Genomic DNA, 12765 nt, shown 5'->3' with positions numbered 1-12765 from the left:
TGAAGATATTGAAAGAAAGTAAGAAATTATGTGTAACCCCGTGTGTGCTAACAAACATGGAAGCATCTGCCCCGAGGAGTGTGCAGGCCTCCCTTCAAGGGGACTGACTGACTTCTGATGCCCACGTGCCCACACTGTGTGAGCAGAGCTGTCACGTGACCTCCTTCTCCACCAGTTTCATTATCTGCCAAAACAGGCCTGTGCCCAGAAACAACACGAGCCCCGCACTTTACGGAATAAACAGCTGCTTTCAAATAGGTTCTCGTGAAACATTTTGGGTTCGATTTCGAATTATGTACCAGTTTACTACAGGGCTGTGGGTGGGAGTGTTAAACAAATCACCCCTGTCATTGTAGGGGGTCTGTGCAGTTATTGTAATAGACACAGCAAGTGTGTGCACTTGTACAGCAATATTCTGTGGTTGGACTTTTGATAATATGTTTTATCTTTCCTGTTTTTTGTGATAGGTGGGGGTTGTTTTGTGCGGACTATGGACGCTAAACTTGTTCTGAATCCGGTCCTTGACATAAAACAATTTTCTGCCGACTGCTGAGAGCTGCGCGCGCTCTCCGCAGATACCATCAGCTCATTAGCCGGGACAAGTTTGTCTTTTTACGGGGAGTTTTGTGCAGTTGTTTATGAAAACATGCAGAATACAAAGCAGCCGCTTTTCATCAGAGACGCAAGCGAAAGAGTGTCAAGAGATGCTTCCCCGGAAGCACGTAAAACATTGTAAATATGAAACAAACAGAGCAGCGCTATACATGCCAGGCATGCTGGGCGCTGTATGCGTCTGGTTAGAACTACTCTGTAATAACTACACTTATTACTCACAGAATGAAGCGCACTGCTGGGGCATAACGTGGGGTTTTAAGTTGTTTATTCTTGCAATGCACACAGCGTATTCAAAATCAAATGTATCTGAACCCAGAGGTTAGATAGTCGTCTATATGTATAAGAAGCTGGAGTTCCAATCACAGCTCCTCTGTTTCCCCAGTTATGTGATCCTGTGCAAATTAATCTATCTCACTGTCATTGTATTCTTTTATATTTCTTGACTAGTGCCATCTTCAAAAGGTCATATATTTATATTGGTGCATATACTCCTATGCACAGATGTATGTATATGGATTGGTACCTATACGCCTATGCTCAGATGTATGTATATGGATTGGAACCTATACGCCTATGCTCAGATGTATGTATATGGATTGGTACCTATACGCCTATGCTCAGATGTATGTATATGGATTGGTACCTATACGCCTATGCTCAGATGTATGTATATGGATAGATACCTATACGCCTATGCTCCGATTGTATGTATATGGATTGGTACCTATACGCCTATGCTCAGATGTATGTATATGGATTGGTACCTATACGCCTATGCTCAGATGTATGTATATGGATAGGTACCTATACGCCTATGCTCAGATATATGTATATGGATTGGTACCTATACGCCCATGCTCAGATGTATGTAAGTGACTGAGCATTTCCAGTATCAGACCTGGAAACCCACCCCATTGGGAGATATCCAGGCATCCACAGGTGAAACCGTGAGTACATTTCTGGGAATGTGGAATAGCACTCACAGTACAGTCCCGCCTGCGTAATGCTAAAAAACACCAACGTTTTGCGGGTGTTCACAAACTTTCAAGGCAAACCACTCCTCGACCCCTCTACCCTCCCCATGTGCATGTTTTACCACTGCAGAGCTGTGTGCAGTGCCATCTTCTACATTCATTTACACCTGCTAGGTATCCTTTTGTGGAACCGAGAGCGCCTGGAAGGCTCAACGCCAGCAGCATGAGCAATGCACAAACTAGAACTTTTATTTTACATTTTCAATTCTTACCTTCAGATCTCCTGGTCAAGTGAAGTGAAATACAAAGGTACATTACAGAGACAAAGATGCAGGGCGGTATCTCAGCTGATGCAGTATTTAAAACTAAATGCTCTTGTCACCGATTGACAGAGTTATTGTCAGGGCTCGAGTCAGGGTACCACGCGGGTGGACGGCGTCCCCCCACTTATTTTACTGGGTGGACGCCGTCCCCCCTGACAAACAGCTGGGCTTCACTCTTAAGCCTCTCTGGATCGAGATCGGAGCTCACGAGCACGCTGATCACGCGCTGACTTCTCAAATGCAATCGCATCTAAGGGGTGAGCGAGGGGAGGCAATGAGCCCGATGGGGCCAGCCACCTTTCGTGACGTCATTTCCTGTTGTGACGTCACTTCCGGTGACAGTGTCCCCCACCTTTTTTTAGGTTTTGCCTGGCGAAAAGATGCGCTTCTGCGCATCTTTTTCGCGCAGGCGAAAACCTCTTGAGTTGTATACGGGAGACAGGAACGGCCTCCGTCTTTCATTGGCTAGCTCCTTAAATGGAGGCTAGCCATTGGAAGACGGGCCTGTCCGTCAATGCCGGACCAGATTCGGGGGCGTTCCCGAGAATTTTTGGCTTTTGGCTACGTCACGCGACGTCAGCCAAAAGCCGGGAACGCCCCCGAATCTGTTCCGGCATTGCCGGCACCCGCCTTCCTGCTCCGGTGTCTCCCGCGGTCCGTGTCCTCTCCCGCCCCCCTCCCCCTGTCCCTCTCGATGAACAGCCGGCATTGCCGGCACCCGCCTTCCTGCTCCGGTGTCTCCCGCCGTCCGTGTCCTCTCCCGCCCCCTCCCCCGTCCCTCTCGATGAACAGACTGTTTTATACTGCACAAAAATACATGCGCAATAACAATTTTCTGTACGAGGACGGAGAGCGCCTGAATCAGCATTCAGTCAATGTTACATTTTCCACAGGTGCTTCTAAGCGCATTATTTCTACAAGCGTATAAACTCTTAACACCTGCTCGGCTCTGCGGAATAGTGTTACGCGCATTCAGGGTGCAAGTAAAGCTTGGCCACCAGTATTTCTAGGAACCCACACTTCAAAGTGTGGGACAAGGCAGGATCGAGTTTAACTGGTTGCTTTAAAGTGGGAAAACATGCACTTGAACATTACCACATAGCTCTGAATTATGCCCTAAACATTGGGCGGCTCCCAATTTTTCACGCATAACAATCCCTGTGAAGATAATTGGTTGCAGTCAGAATTCAACTTGCGCTGGTAACATTTTACTAGACCTTGGGCTATTGGGAGGAGTTTTATTTCCAGGTCTGCTTTCAAGGAACTCACACGCATCCACAAGCGCTGGCAATGAACAGACTGTTTTATACTGCACAAAAATACATGCGCAATAACAATTTTATATGACAGATGAGGAAATGGTCTCTTTTAAGTATGAAATTATTGGTTTCTAAGAGTATTCGTGCCCTTCTTCAACAGGTAGACTAAGCATGGCATGAAGGTTACAGCTAGTCCATTATACTAGGGTTGTGTCACCAAAGAAGCATTGGCAAAGCCTGTAGTGCAGATTCAGAGTGCAGATTCAGAGTGCAGATTCAGAGTGCAGATTCAGAGTGCAGATTCAGAGTGCAGATTGTGTGGGTGACTCTATGTGTGTGTGGGTGGCTTTGCGTGTGTGGCTCTGTGGGTGTAAAATGCAAGAGGTCATGCATTTGCGAGCGATTAAGCTATTGGCATTGTAAATGACAATGCCATTTATTTATGTTTTAAAAAAAACACATAAATAATGTCAAGAGCAATGCCAATAGCTCTAACTTTAACAAAGGCAAAACCATTGCATTGTAAATGCTTGTTTATCCTTGCTCAGTGCCTTCCACTGCAGGAGCTGTTTGTCATTTGGGCTACAGCAAGCAAAAGTCCTAATTTCCCAGTTTGCTGTAAAATCCACCCTTTAAAATTAAAGACACTTTAATGTTTTTAATATTCTTTCTTAATACACATCAAATGTACTTTTTATTATTATTTTTTTTAAACACGTTGTTGACTTTTCCTTGATATAGTAGTGATCTGCAACTATGGAAGTTAAATGGTAATTTGTTTTTCATTTCATTGTATGATATGATCAGTTTTGACGTAAAGTGCTTTTCAATTCCTACTGACAGTCATGTGTGTGCAAGACGTTTGCAAGTTCCCGGGTAGATTTTGTTGGAAGTACTCTCACTACCAAATGTGATAATTTCCTGTGTTTCTTTGGGCATTTCAATGTCTGCTAGACATCCCTTCGTTACCGTATTCCCCGCCCCCTCAAGCAGAGATCCCCCCCCACTACACACTAGTGAGGAATAGAAACTTCCCGGACATGGTAAGTGCTCACTCCTACTTAAGCGTCTTTCTGCCCCCTGTGGGGTCAGAAAGGCCACTAGACACCAGGATAAATGTTGCCCCCACCATCTAATGAGCTCAACAGATTGGAAGTGTTTTCCCTCTGTATGTCCCACTCCATTTCCACAAATCTCACCACACCCACAAATGTGTTATTTAAGATTGTAGGATTTTGCCTCAGTCTTCCCTTCCACTCTCCTGGAAAGGGGCAGGGTGGGGATAAGCCTACTGGATGCAGGAATATTGTTTAAAAACGGGATGGGGCCAACTGCTCTGGCATCATGCCACACTCTCATCCCAAGTGCCCCAAGTGCCCATCCCCTTCCCCTAAGAACCCTAAAGCATCCTCATCCCCATGGCAAGCAAGAAGAAGTTTGTATTCTTTTGGACATAGGTTTGGCATACGGGCTGTCTGAGTGGGGGGATCTTGCAATTTCCTATTCACTTAAGTTGAAGGCTGAACTATCCATGCTAAAGGACCTCCACAAATCTGGATAATTTCTCAGACTTCGAGATCCTGGCATATCCACGGTAGTGTGGCTTATGTGGATCCTGCTACATTTTATTCAACAGAATGCCTTTCAGTCTTTAAACGTTGGTAAAATCCCACATTTATTTGACCTGTCTGTGAGGTAAAGGTCTGGAATCGATGGGGGATCCCCAAAATTCCGACCATCCAGCATCCATATACTTCTCCAGATAAAAAAAAATTGTACCTCACTTAGGTGACTTGGTCGATATAGCAGAGTCACGAATGAACCAAACCATAGACTATGCAAAGACTACATTGATTTAATACGCTCACAGTTGTCATCCATTCTTGTTGCAGGTGATATGTCCAGCTGCACAAATGGGGTGGCTTCCATAGCTAATGGGTTTATCTTTTTATATCCAGTTATTCGTATAGTTCAGATGGGGTAGGTTTAATACTCCTTTGTTTAATTAAAGGCTTTGAGCAAACATTTATGGTTTAGCATTTTTGTCTTTTTAGTTTTTGAGTAAGTACCAAAAGTAAAGGTAAAAGATGTATCCAACATTTCAGTGGAGGGGAGTTTTGCATTTAGTACTAGACTTTCACAGGAGGCCAGTGGGCCAGTCAAAACAAGTTCTGATTGTTAACTATTTGTAGACTCCTTATACTTTGTGCTGTCAACTTATATAATTTTTTTAATTTCAGAATCCTGAAAAAGGGCCCGAGTTTATTTGATAAATTTTTTTATATGACCTTTGCTGAAGTAATTTTAAAACTCCTGGAAAAAACCTTTAATGCGCAAATGCTATGAGCTGGCAGTTTAATCTTTGTGTTCCTTTATTTCATTAACAGGGTTATCAAAGATACACCAACATCGGGCTATATGATCCACAAACTAAAGAAAATATGGTAAGCGCAGCAAAGTCTGAAGGCATATGTATGCACCTACTAGAAGCAAAATGATAATCATTGATAGAAGGCAAAGGGTGCAGGGATCTCTAACCAGTAGCTAGTGAGCTACTGCAGCTCTCCTGCTACCTCTGAGTAGCCCACCTGTGTGCCACCCAGCTTATTATATTAAAAAAGCTTTTGCTTGTTTGAAGTAATATACATATAAAAAATGGAGATAATACAACAATAATAATATTAGTAACTCTGTGTGTTTCATTGAACATAAGTAGCTTTCAGTGCAAAAAAGGTCGGAGACCCCGGGCTGTAGTGATTTTTAAAGGTCCTGAACATGAGTTATAGATCAGAGCTGCAGACAAAGGCCTATAACTAAGGAGAAACCTTTAACAAATAGCATTGCTTGAAGCATAAGGACTTGAAGACTAGAATTCAGGGTGCACAAAATGACTGGTGCAGATCGTGCGCCACCAGCGACAGCCCAACGCAACCGCAAGTGAGAAGAGAGCGCCACCCACCCTGGCGGTGAACGAGCACCACCGCAAGGAAGGAAAGCAGACACACCAGGTGCCAGAAGGGGGTGCCCAAGAAAGGACAAAGCATGCGCAGTCCAAGGTGCATCACACAAACACCCTGAAGCGCATCAACATGGGCAAATGCCCATGAGGAAAAGAAGCACGGCTGAAACCAGCAGATAGATCGCATACATCTCCGCAACAGCAATGGAAACCCAGACTGGGCCAAAACGCAGCAGAGTGTCCTCCCTCACACTGCCACAAGCAGGAGTCGTCAGTGACCCAAGGTTGACAAGAGGAGAGTCGTACACCACAAGTGGCCAGCCGCCACCACAGCTTACCACTGTCCGTGGAAGCTATTCCCTGGAGAAAGAACACCCGAAGAATAAGCACCAAAGATGAGTGGCTGCCCGCCACGCAGCCGAGAAGAGCGACTGAAGGTTTGCCGGAATGGTTCAGAGACCATTGAAGTTAATAGGCCCGTTGGCCTTGTTAGAACATGGTGCATGTCACTGCCTCAGAAGAAAAAGAAGCAAAGTGGAAATTGTCACCCAGGAGAACTGGACACCCGCAGGTGCGTCACAGATGAGAGGAGAAGAACCACAACCCAAGAACACCTCCAAAGACACCAGACCGACACCAAGGTGGACCGACGGCCCTGGCGCTAGCACCAAGGAAGAACCACACGTGAGCCGCAGCAAGCGCAAACAGTGTCTCATCCTAACGCCTCCCCTGGTGAGCGTCAATCGGCATCCCTGAATACAGCATCAAGGGAGAACCAAGAGTAAGCCGCAGCAAGCGAAGACAGAGTATCACCCCAACGCTTCCCCAGGTGAGCGCCAACCGGCGTCCCTGGATACAGCCTCAAGGGAGAGCCGTACGTAAGCCGCAGCAAACGCAAACCGTGTATCATCCCAACGCTTTCCCAGACGACCGTCCACCCCAGAGTGTCAGCAGTCTAAATCAAATGGCATCCCTGCTCCTGACTGCAGATGTCATGGGTGAAGATCGGTATCGAGTGTCTTTCTTCACACCGCCTCAAAACGGAGTCGGCAGTGGCCCCAAGCCAGGCAAGAGAGGATCCACACACTCCACGTGTCACGCCATCACTGAAACTCCGCCTCATCAAGGCGGAGGCACAGGGCTACCAAGTCCTCCCTGACATCCAACTCTCCCAGCACGTCACCACCACCTGTCATCCTGAGTCACCACATGGCTGACAACCGCCATCACCACGTGCGTCAAACACCACTCCCAGAGTATCGATGGACTGGAGTCGCACACTGTTGCCACACCAGCCGAGAGAAGAAACCAGAGGCTACTTGTGAATCTGGCGCACACCCGAATCGCGGTAGCGAGAGCAAGCATCGGCCAAGACATCTCCAGCCTAGAGGGTTGTGCGTGTGACCAAGTAACGGCTCCTAGGTGGTCCTGCAGCTGCCCCAGTCGGCACACAAGAGGCCCCAGCGTAGCCTTCCTGCAGTTCCGCAGCAACCCCGGCAAGGGACCTCTCCAGGTGGGAGAGTGAGAAGAGACTTTGCCCCACCGGCGAGTCATCGGTTGCAGCCAAAAGGGTCCACAGAGACAAGTGATCAGGCAACACCTCCATGAACCGTCACCATAATCTCCGTCCATGCTCATGACGCATCCCATTGAAAGAACTGTTTGAATTCACCACAGACCATCACCGCCTCAGCAAAAGGGAAGTCATGCGAGACATGTCATCACAAGTGAACTGTCGCTATGCAGCGGACAATCTCCAAGCAGGGAAGTCACGCAAGACATGTCATCAAAAGTGAACTGTCGCTATGCAGCGGACATCTCCAAGCAGAGAAGTCACGCAAGACATGTCATCAAAAGTGAACTGTCGCTATGCAGCGGACATCTCCAAGCAGAGAAGTCACGCAAGACATGTCATCAAAAGTGAACTGTTGCTATGCAGCTGACATCTCCAAGCAGGGAAGTCACGCAAGACATGTCATCAAAAGTGAACTGTCGCTATGCAGCGGACATCTCCAAGCAGAGAAGTCACGCAAGACATGTCATCAAAAGTGAACTGTTGCTATGCAGCAGACATCTCCAAGCCAGCGGTCGTGTCCTGAACCCTTCAGGTTAAACTACGAGTGCCAAGCGAGAAGTTCCTGCTGCAGGCAGAGTCATCAGCCCACGCCTGGCGTCTTCCTACTCCCTGTCTCGGAAGACTGATGGACCCTGTGGTGTTTTAGTTAATTGTTTTGTCCCCACAGGTTGGACTAACATTTTGTTTGTTCTTTAATAAAGTTGGAAAGGAATGTAGTGTCCTGCGGGACACGTTCTAGTGTCCCGCAGGAAGCTGTATTCCCAGCCACTCCCTAGAGGGCTGGACACACTGCACCCACCCACCCACCACGGGTGCCACGCGTGACGTGGCCCCGTCAATAAAAGCGCCCAGGAGCACGTGCTCGTGGCCAGTTGATTAGCCATAACCACGGTGTCTGTGTCAGTCTTTTAGCAGTATGTGGGCCTAGGGCCCTCAACGCCACACTCGGAAAGACTGCATAAAACGTAAGGTTTAAGGTTAAATAAACTTTTTAGACTCTCTTTTGTCTCATAACTGTGCAAGTACATTTGCAGTCAATGAGGAGAGGACATGGTTCAATTGTGTTGTTTGTGAATTGGATCACGCAGTCATGTTCGTAAAGACAAAAGGTCTTGGCTAACGCACACCTAAAAGGTCCCTGGGGAGAAAAGGAGGCGGGGCTGTGCCGCGTTGCCCTGCATATCCAAAGCAAGCCTCCGCTAGAAAGATGATGGGTCTCCAAGCCATGAATGTCACTCTTTAATCTTTTTAACAATGTGCATCATACACAATGTGCTCCTGTGGATAATTCTTGTTGCTCCTTTGTGATGTTAGGCTGCAAGCTTTCCTCCTGTCTTCCTCCAAGCTTTAAATAAGCTTAGGGATAGCAGGAGAGGATTTGGAAAATGGCAATCCATACTTTGTCTGAAGCCAAATAGCAACACCATCAGAAACCAGCATTGGCATAGCCAATAGGTCTCGCCTTTGGGACCTTTTACGTGTTTAGCCATGCAACAGTTGGTGTTGTTGCACTAAGGATATTGTGCTGCATAACTAAATATACTTATAAGGTCCCAAAAGCGAGACCTATTGGCTATGCCAATGCTTGTTGGATGAGGCATTGTGAACCATTCACATGTGAAACTAACGTGGTTTATTGGCATTGTGTCCATTGAAAGAACCCTGGCTCCGATAATGGAAACGCCAAAAAAAGGCAGTGTTTTATAATATTTTTATAATAAATGGCACAGTGTTAGTTACTTTTTTCCTTGCAAAAATAATCTTTTAGCACTTGACATTTTAATTTTAGACCAATACATAGACATATATTGACATAATCAGATTTTTAGGGATTGACAGTGGGTTTGTTATAAGCTGGAGTCAACTTTACTTTCTACCTGCAGTAATGTTGTTCTGTTTCTTTGCATTGAAGTGAGCCCCCCCTTCTTCGCTCATGTTCTCTCTCTCTCCTTCGATCAAAAAGTCAAAGGGACATTATAGTTGAGTGAAAATGTCAGTTAAAACATACTGTTTTAAACTAACATAACTAGTGAAATTCACCAGTTATAGATATCTCAAGTAACTATAACTTGTAACTTAAAGTAACCCTTGCTGATGCCCTCGCCATGCACTGCTAATTTACCTCACATATTACATCACTCATGACATGTTCTTAACCTCCCTGATAATATCATTGCAATATCTGAAGTGACGTAATTGATTATAACATTGCGCAGGAAGAAGGGGGGGGGGCGGGTAGTTAGCCTGAAAATCCTGTTTTTTTTCTCCTTTCAAGGTCCAGCTAATAATAGCCGTTAAATGGAATTTTTAGGTTTGGCTTCCTTTTCAGGAACAAATTGTTGCTAAACTTATGGACAACGATGAGGGCCAGAGGAATTAGGCAATTCTACGGCTTTCGTGTTTACCAAATAGTAATAGATTAATGCATTTGCCACATTATTTGCCAATTGGAAACACGTGTTCTTACTACTTAAAACGGTTTAAAATAATGTTGCCAGAGAATGTCCTAAAATTAGCTTTTTTTCCACATAATTTAGATCACTTGCTACACAATTTGGTTCTCTGTGTCATATAATCCTTGCCCCGCCCCCAATTATGGTAACGCTCTGGTATTAAGGCTGTCATTACGATGATGAAATCAATATTTCACAGGGAACCATGACAAACGTTCCATATTTCAAAGTTCCCCGCTAATTAATATGGGGTTTTGTACCAGATCCAATCCAATAGATTTCTGATGAACACTGGAAGAAAGTACCACATCGACGCAGCATTTTTCTGTCTTTTGCTGCCTACTGCTAGTAGTTGGTATACAATTCTAAATCATGATCTTAGCTCAAAAAAGTGTCTTCCCGATCTTTTCTTCTTCTATTACCGCAGAACTTTACTGGTATGGCTGAATGTGTTTTGGCCTTGGAAGTTCCAATATATTCTCACGTGGTTCGTCTGTAGTCGAATATAATTTTAGTTCTATTGCTTTTTATCGACTTTCAACCCTGATGACCTCTGTAAATATTCTCTCCAAGTTAAAACACTGATGGAGAAAATCAAAAGCAAGCAAAGCCTTTAGGGCAGTAGTGAGGTTAATACTATGTTGGGACTATCTATGTAATAATTTTCACCTTGCTATTTCTGGCATAGCACTTTTGCGTGTAAGGTTAATTCATAGTTTTTACTTTCTACGAATTTAGCCAAATTGTTTTGTGAAATTTATCAGGAATCCATCAATCAGTTTTATGGGTTTGCAATAGAAAGCTTCTCATATGCATGTTGCATCTTTAAGGAGCCATCCTTCTGTTGTGCGGATGGTTTATTTTAGATTTTAATTTCAGTCAGTTAATTTCTCTTTATTTTATTCCGTTGTGCAGCTTCTACATAAGTCTTGTGTAGTCTTGAAAGTAAAAGGTGTATAAGTTTTTTTTTTTTTTTTTTGGAAGACCTTTATTGCACATTATACATATACACAGCGGTGTGCCTACAACCCACTGCAGGGGCCGGCCGCAATCGGTGTACCATACAAATCATACGAGCCTGTCAGTGTACGCCAGTGGCACAAGTACAGGAGCCTAAAAGTCACAGCTCACGAAGGCACCAAAGTTGATCCAGATGCAATATTTATAGCACACCCTTAGACTGTGGCCGTATCGCCCCCATGTGATCTCGGTCTAATTTTCAGTTTTTCACAAAGAAAGGTAACATCAACAAACCCCAACCCCTCCCCTCCCTTCTTATCCTGGTTTCAGTGAGTAGTCCAAGTCCGGTAGGCATAGTGTGATAGAGGCAGCCAATACAACAGATGTCCAGCAGTGCAACCCCTGGGTAGAGAACCTTCACCCCCATCTTGCAGCCGTCCAGAAGCCGTAGCGAGGCTCGGTAAGGGATTCATGCCACACCAATCTTTGCGACCCACGACATTCCCCCTGCCAGGTCCACCGCACCGTCACCCTACACAAGACACAGGTCAATCATATTGCCCTCACACAGGAACATCTCAGGCAGCTCCACCCTCACCGTCTGACAGAGCAGCAGTCACACTCTCGTCGCTGTCGGTGTCAGTTAGAGACAACATATAAAGTGTAAACGGAGCCCATACATCCCTCGGGCGAGATGCCGCAGGTAATTCGTCATAATAACAGTTCAGTTGGTCCCTGCAGTAGGCCATATCCTTCAGCCACAGTTGCACATCAGGCGCTCTCCTCCCTCCCCATCCCATAGCGACCCTCCTTTTAGCCAATTGAAGCGCCAGTACCACCAGCCGCCGTGACGGCGTAGCCACACCAGAAGCAATGCCCAAAAGACACAGGCGCACATCCAGCTTCACCTCAGTCGATGCCATGACAGTCAGCCTTTCAGTCACCTCCTTCCAGAAGTCATAGACACGTGAGCATCCCCAGGCCAGGTGTACAAAGTCAGCGTCCTCGGCTCCACACCGGACACATTGAGCAGTGGACCGGAGACCATATCGTACCAGTTGAGCCGGCGTATAATACCACTGTTGCAGAAATTTATAATGCAGAAGGCGGAAATTGCCGTTGATCACATACCCCCCGGTCATAGCACAGCATTCATTCCATTCGTCATCACTCAATGGTTCCGGGAGACTCCTATCCCACCTTGCTCTAGCTAGGGCCGCACCTCCACCCTCATCTTCCTGCGCAGCCTTATATAGTTTAGACAGCAATTTAGTCCTGTCCTTGGCCGTGTAGAGCAGCTGTAAGGCCCCTAGGGCCAACGGTTCCTCCGGGTACGTCGGGTATAAATCACGCACGGCAGCCCGAAGCCTGACATACACAAAGGTGGACATAGTAGCATTCGTCGAGCGGGTTGCCATCTCCTGGGAGGAGAGAAACGACGCTCCCGGAAATAGGTCCCCCATAGTCTGCAGTCCAGCCTCCCGCAGGATCTGTAACCCTCCAGTCTCGCCCGACACGGAGATATCCGAGTGATAAAGCAGTGGCATAGCCGGGGCGTATAGCGGTAATCTGCCAGCTCGTCTACCCAGGCTTTCCCATGCAGTCGCCGTGAGTCGCACAGTATCAATCTCCCCCTTCTCAAACAC

At 46.2% G+C, this 12765-nt stretch overlaps 1 protein-coding gene across 1 annotated transcript in view; it reads left to right on the top strand.

Annotated features, from left to right (window-relative positions):
- Nucleotides 1-12765, top strand: part of GSAP (gamma-secretase activating protein) — a 764805-nt gene that overhangs the window by 48757 nt on the left and 703283 nt on the right. Inside the window, exon 3 of the mRNA XM_086967359.1 lies at nt 5559-5615. Within this exon, the coding sequence (XP_086823485.1) occupies nt 5559-5615 (57 nt within the window). The remainder of the gene's footprint in view (nt 1-5558; nt 5616-12765) is intronic.

Source organism: Lissotriton vulgaris, chromosome 1_1 (assembly GCF_964263255.1).
Source record: "Lissotriton vulgaris chromosome 1_1, aLisVul1.2, whole genome shotgun sequence".
Lineage (NCBI taxonomy): Eukaryota > Metazoa > Chordata > Amphibia > Caudata > Salamandridae > Lissotriton > Lissotriton vulgaris.
Note: the sequence above shows the minus strand (reverse complement) of the source record. Positions and strands in the feature narration are given on the sequence as shown.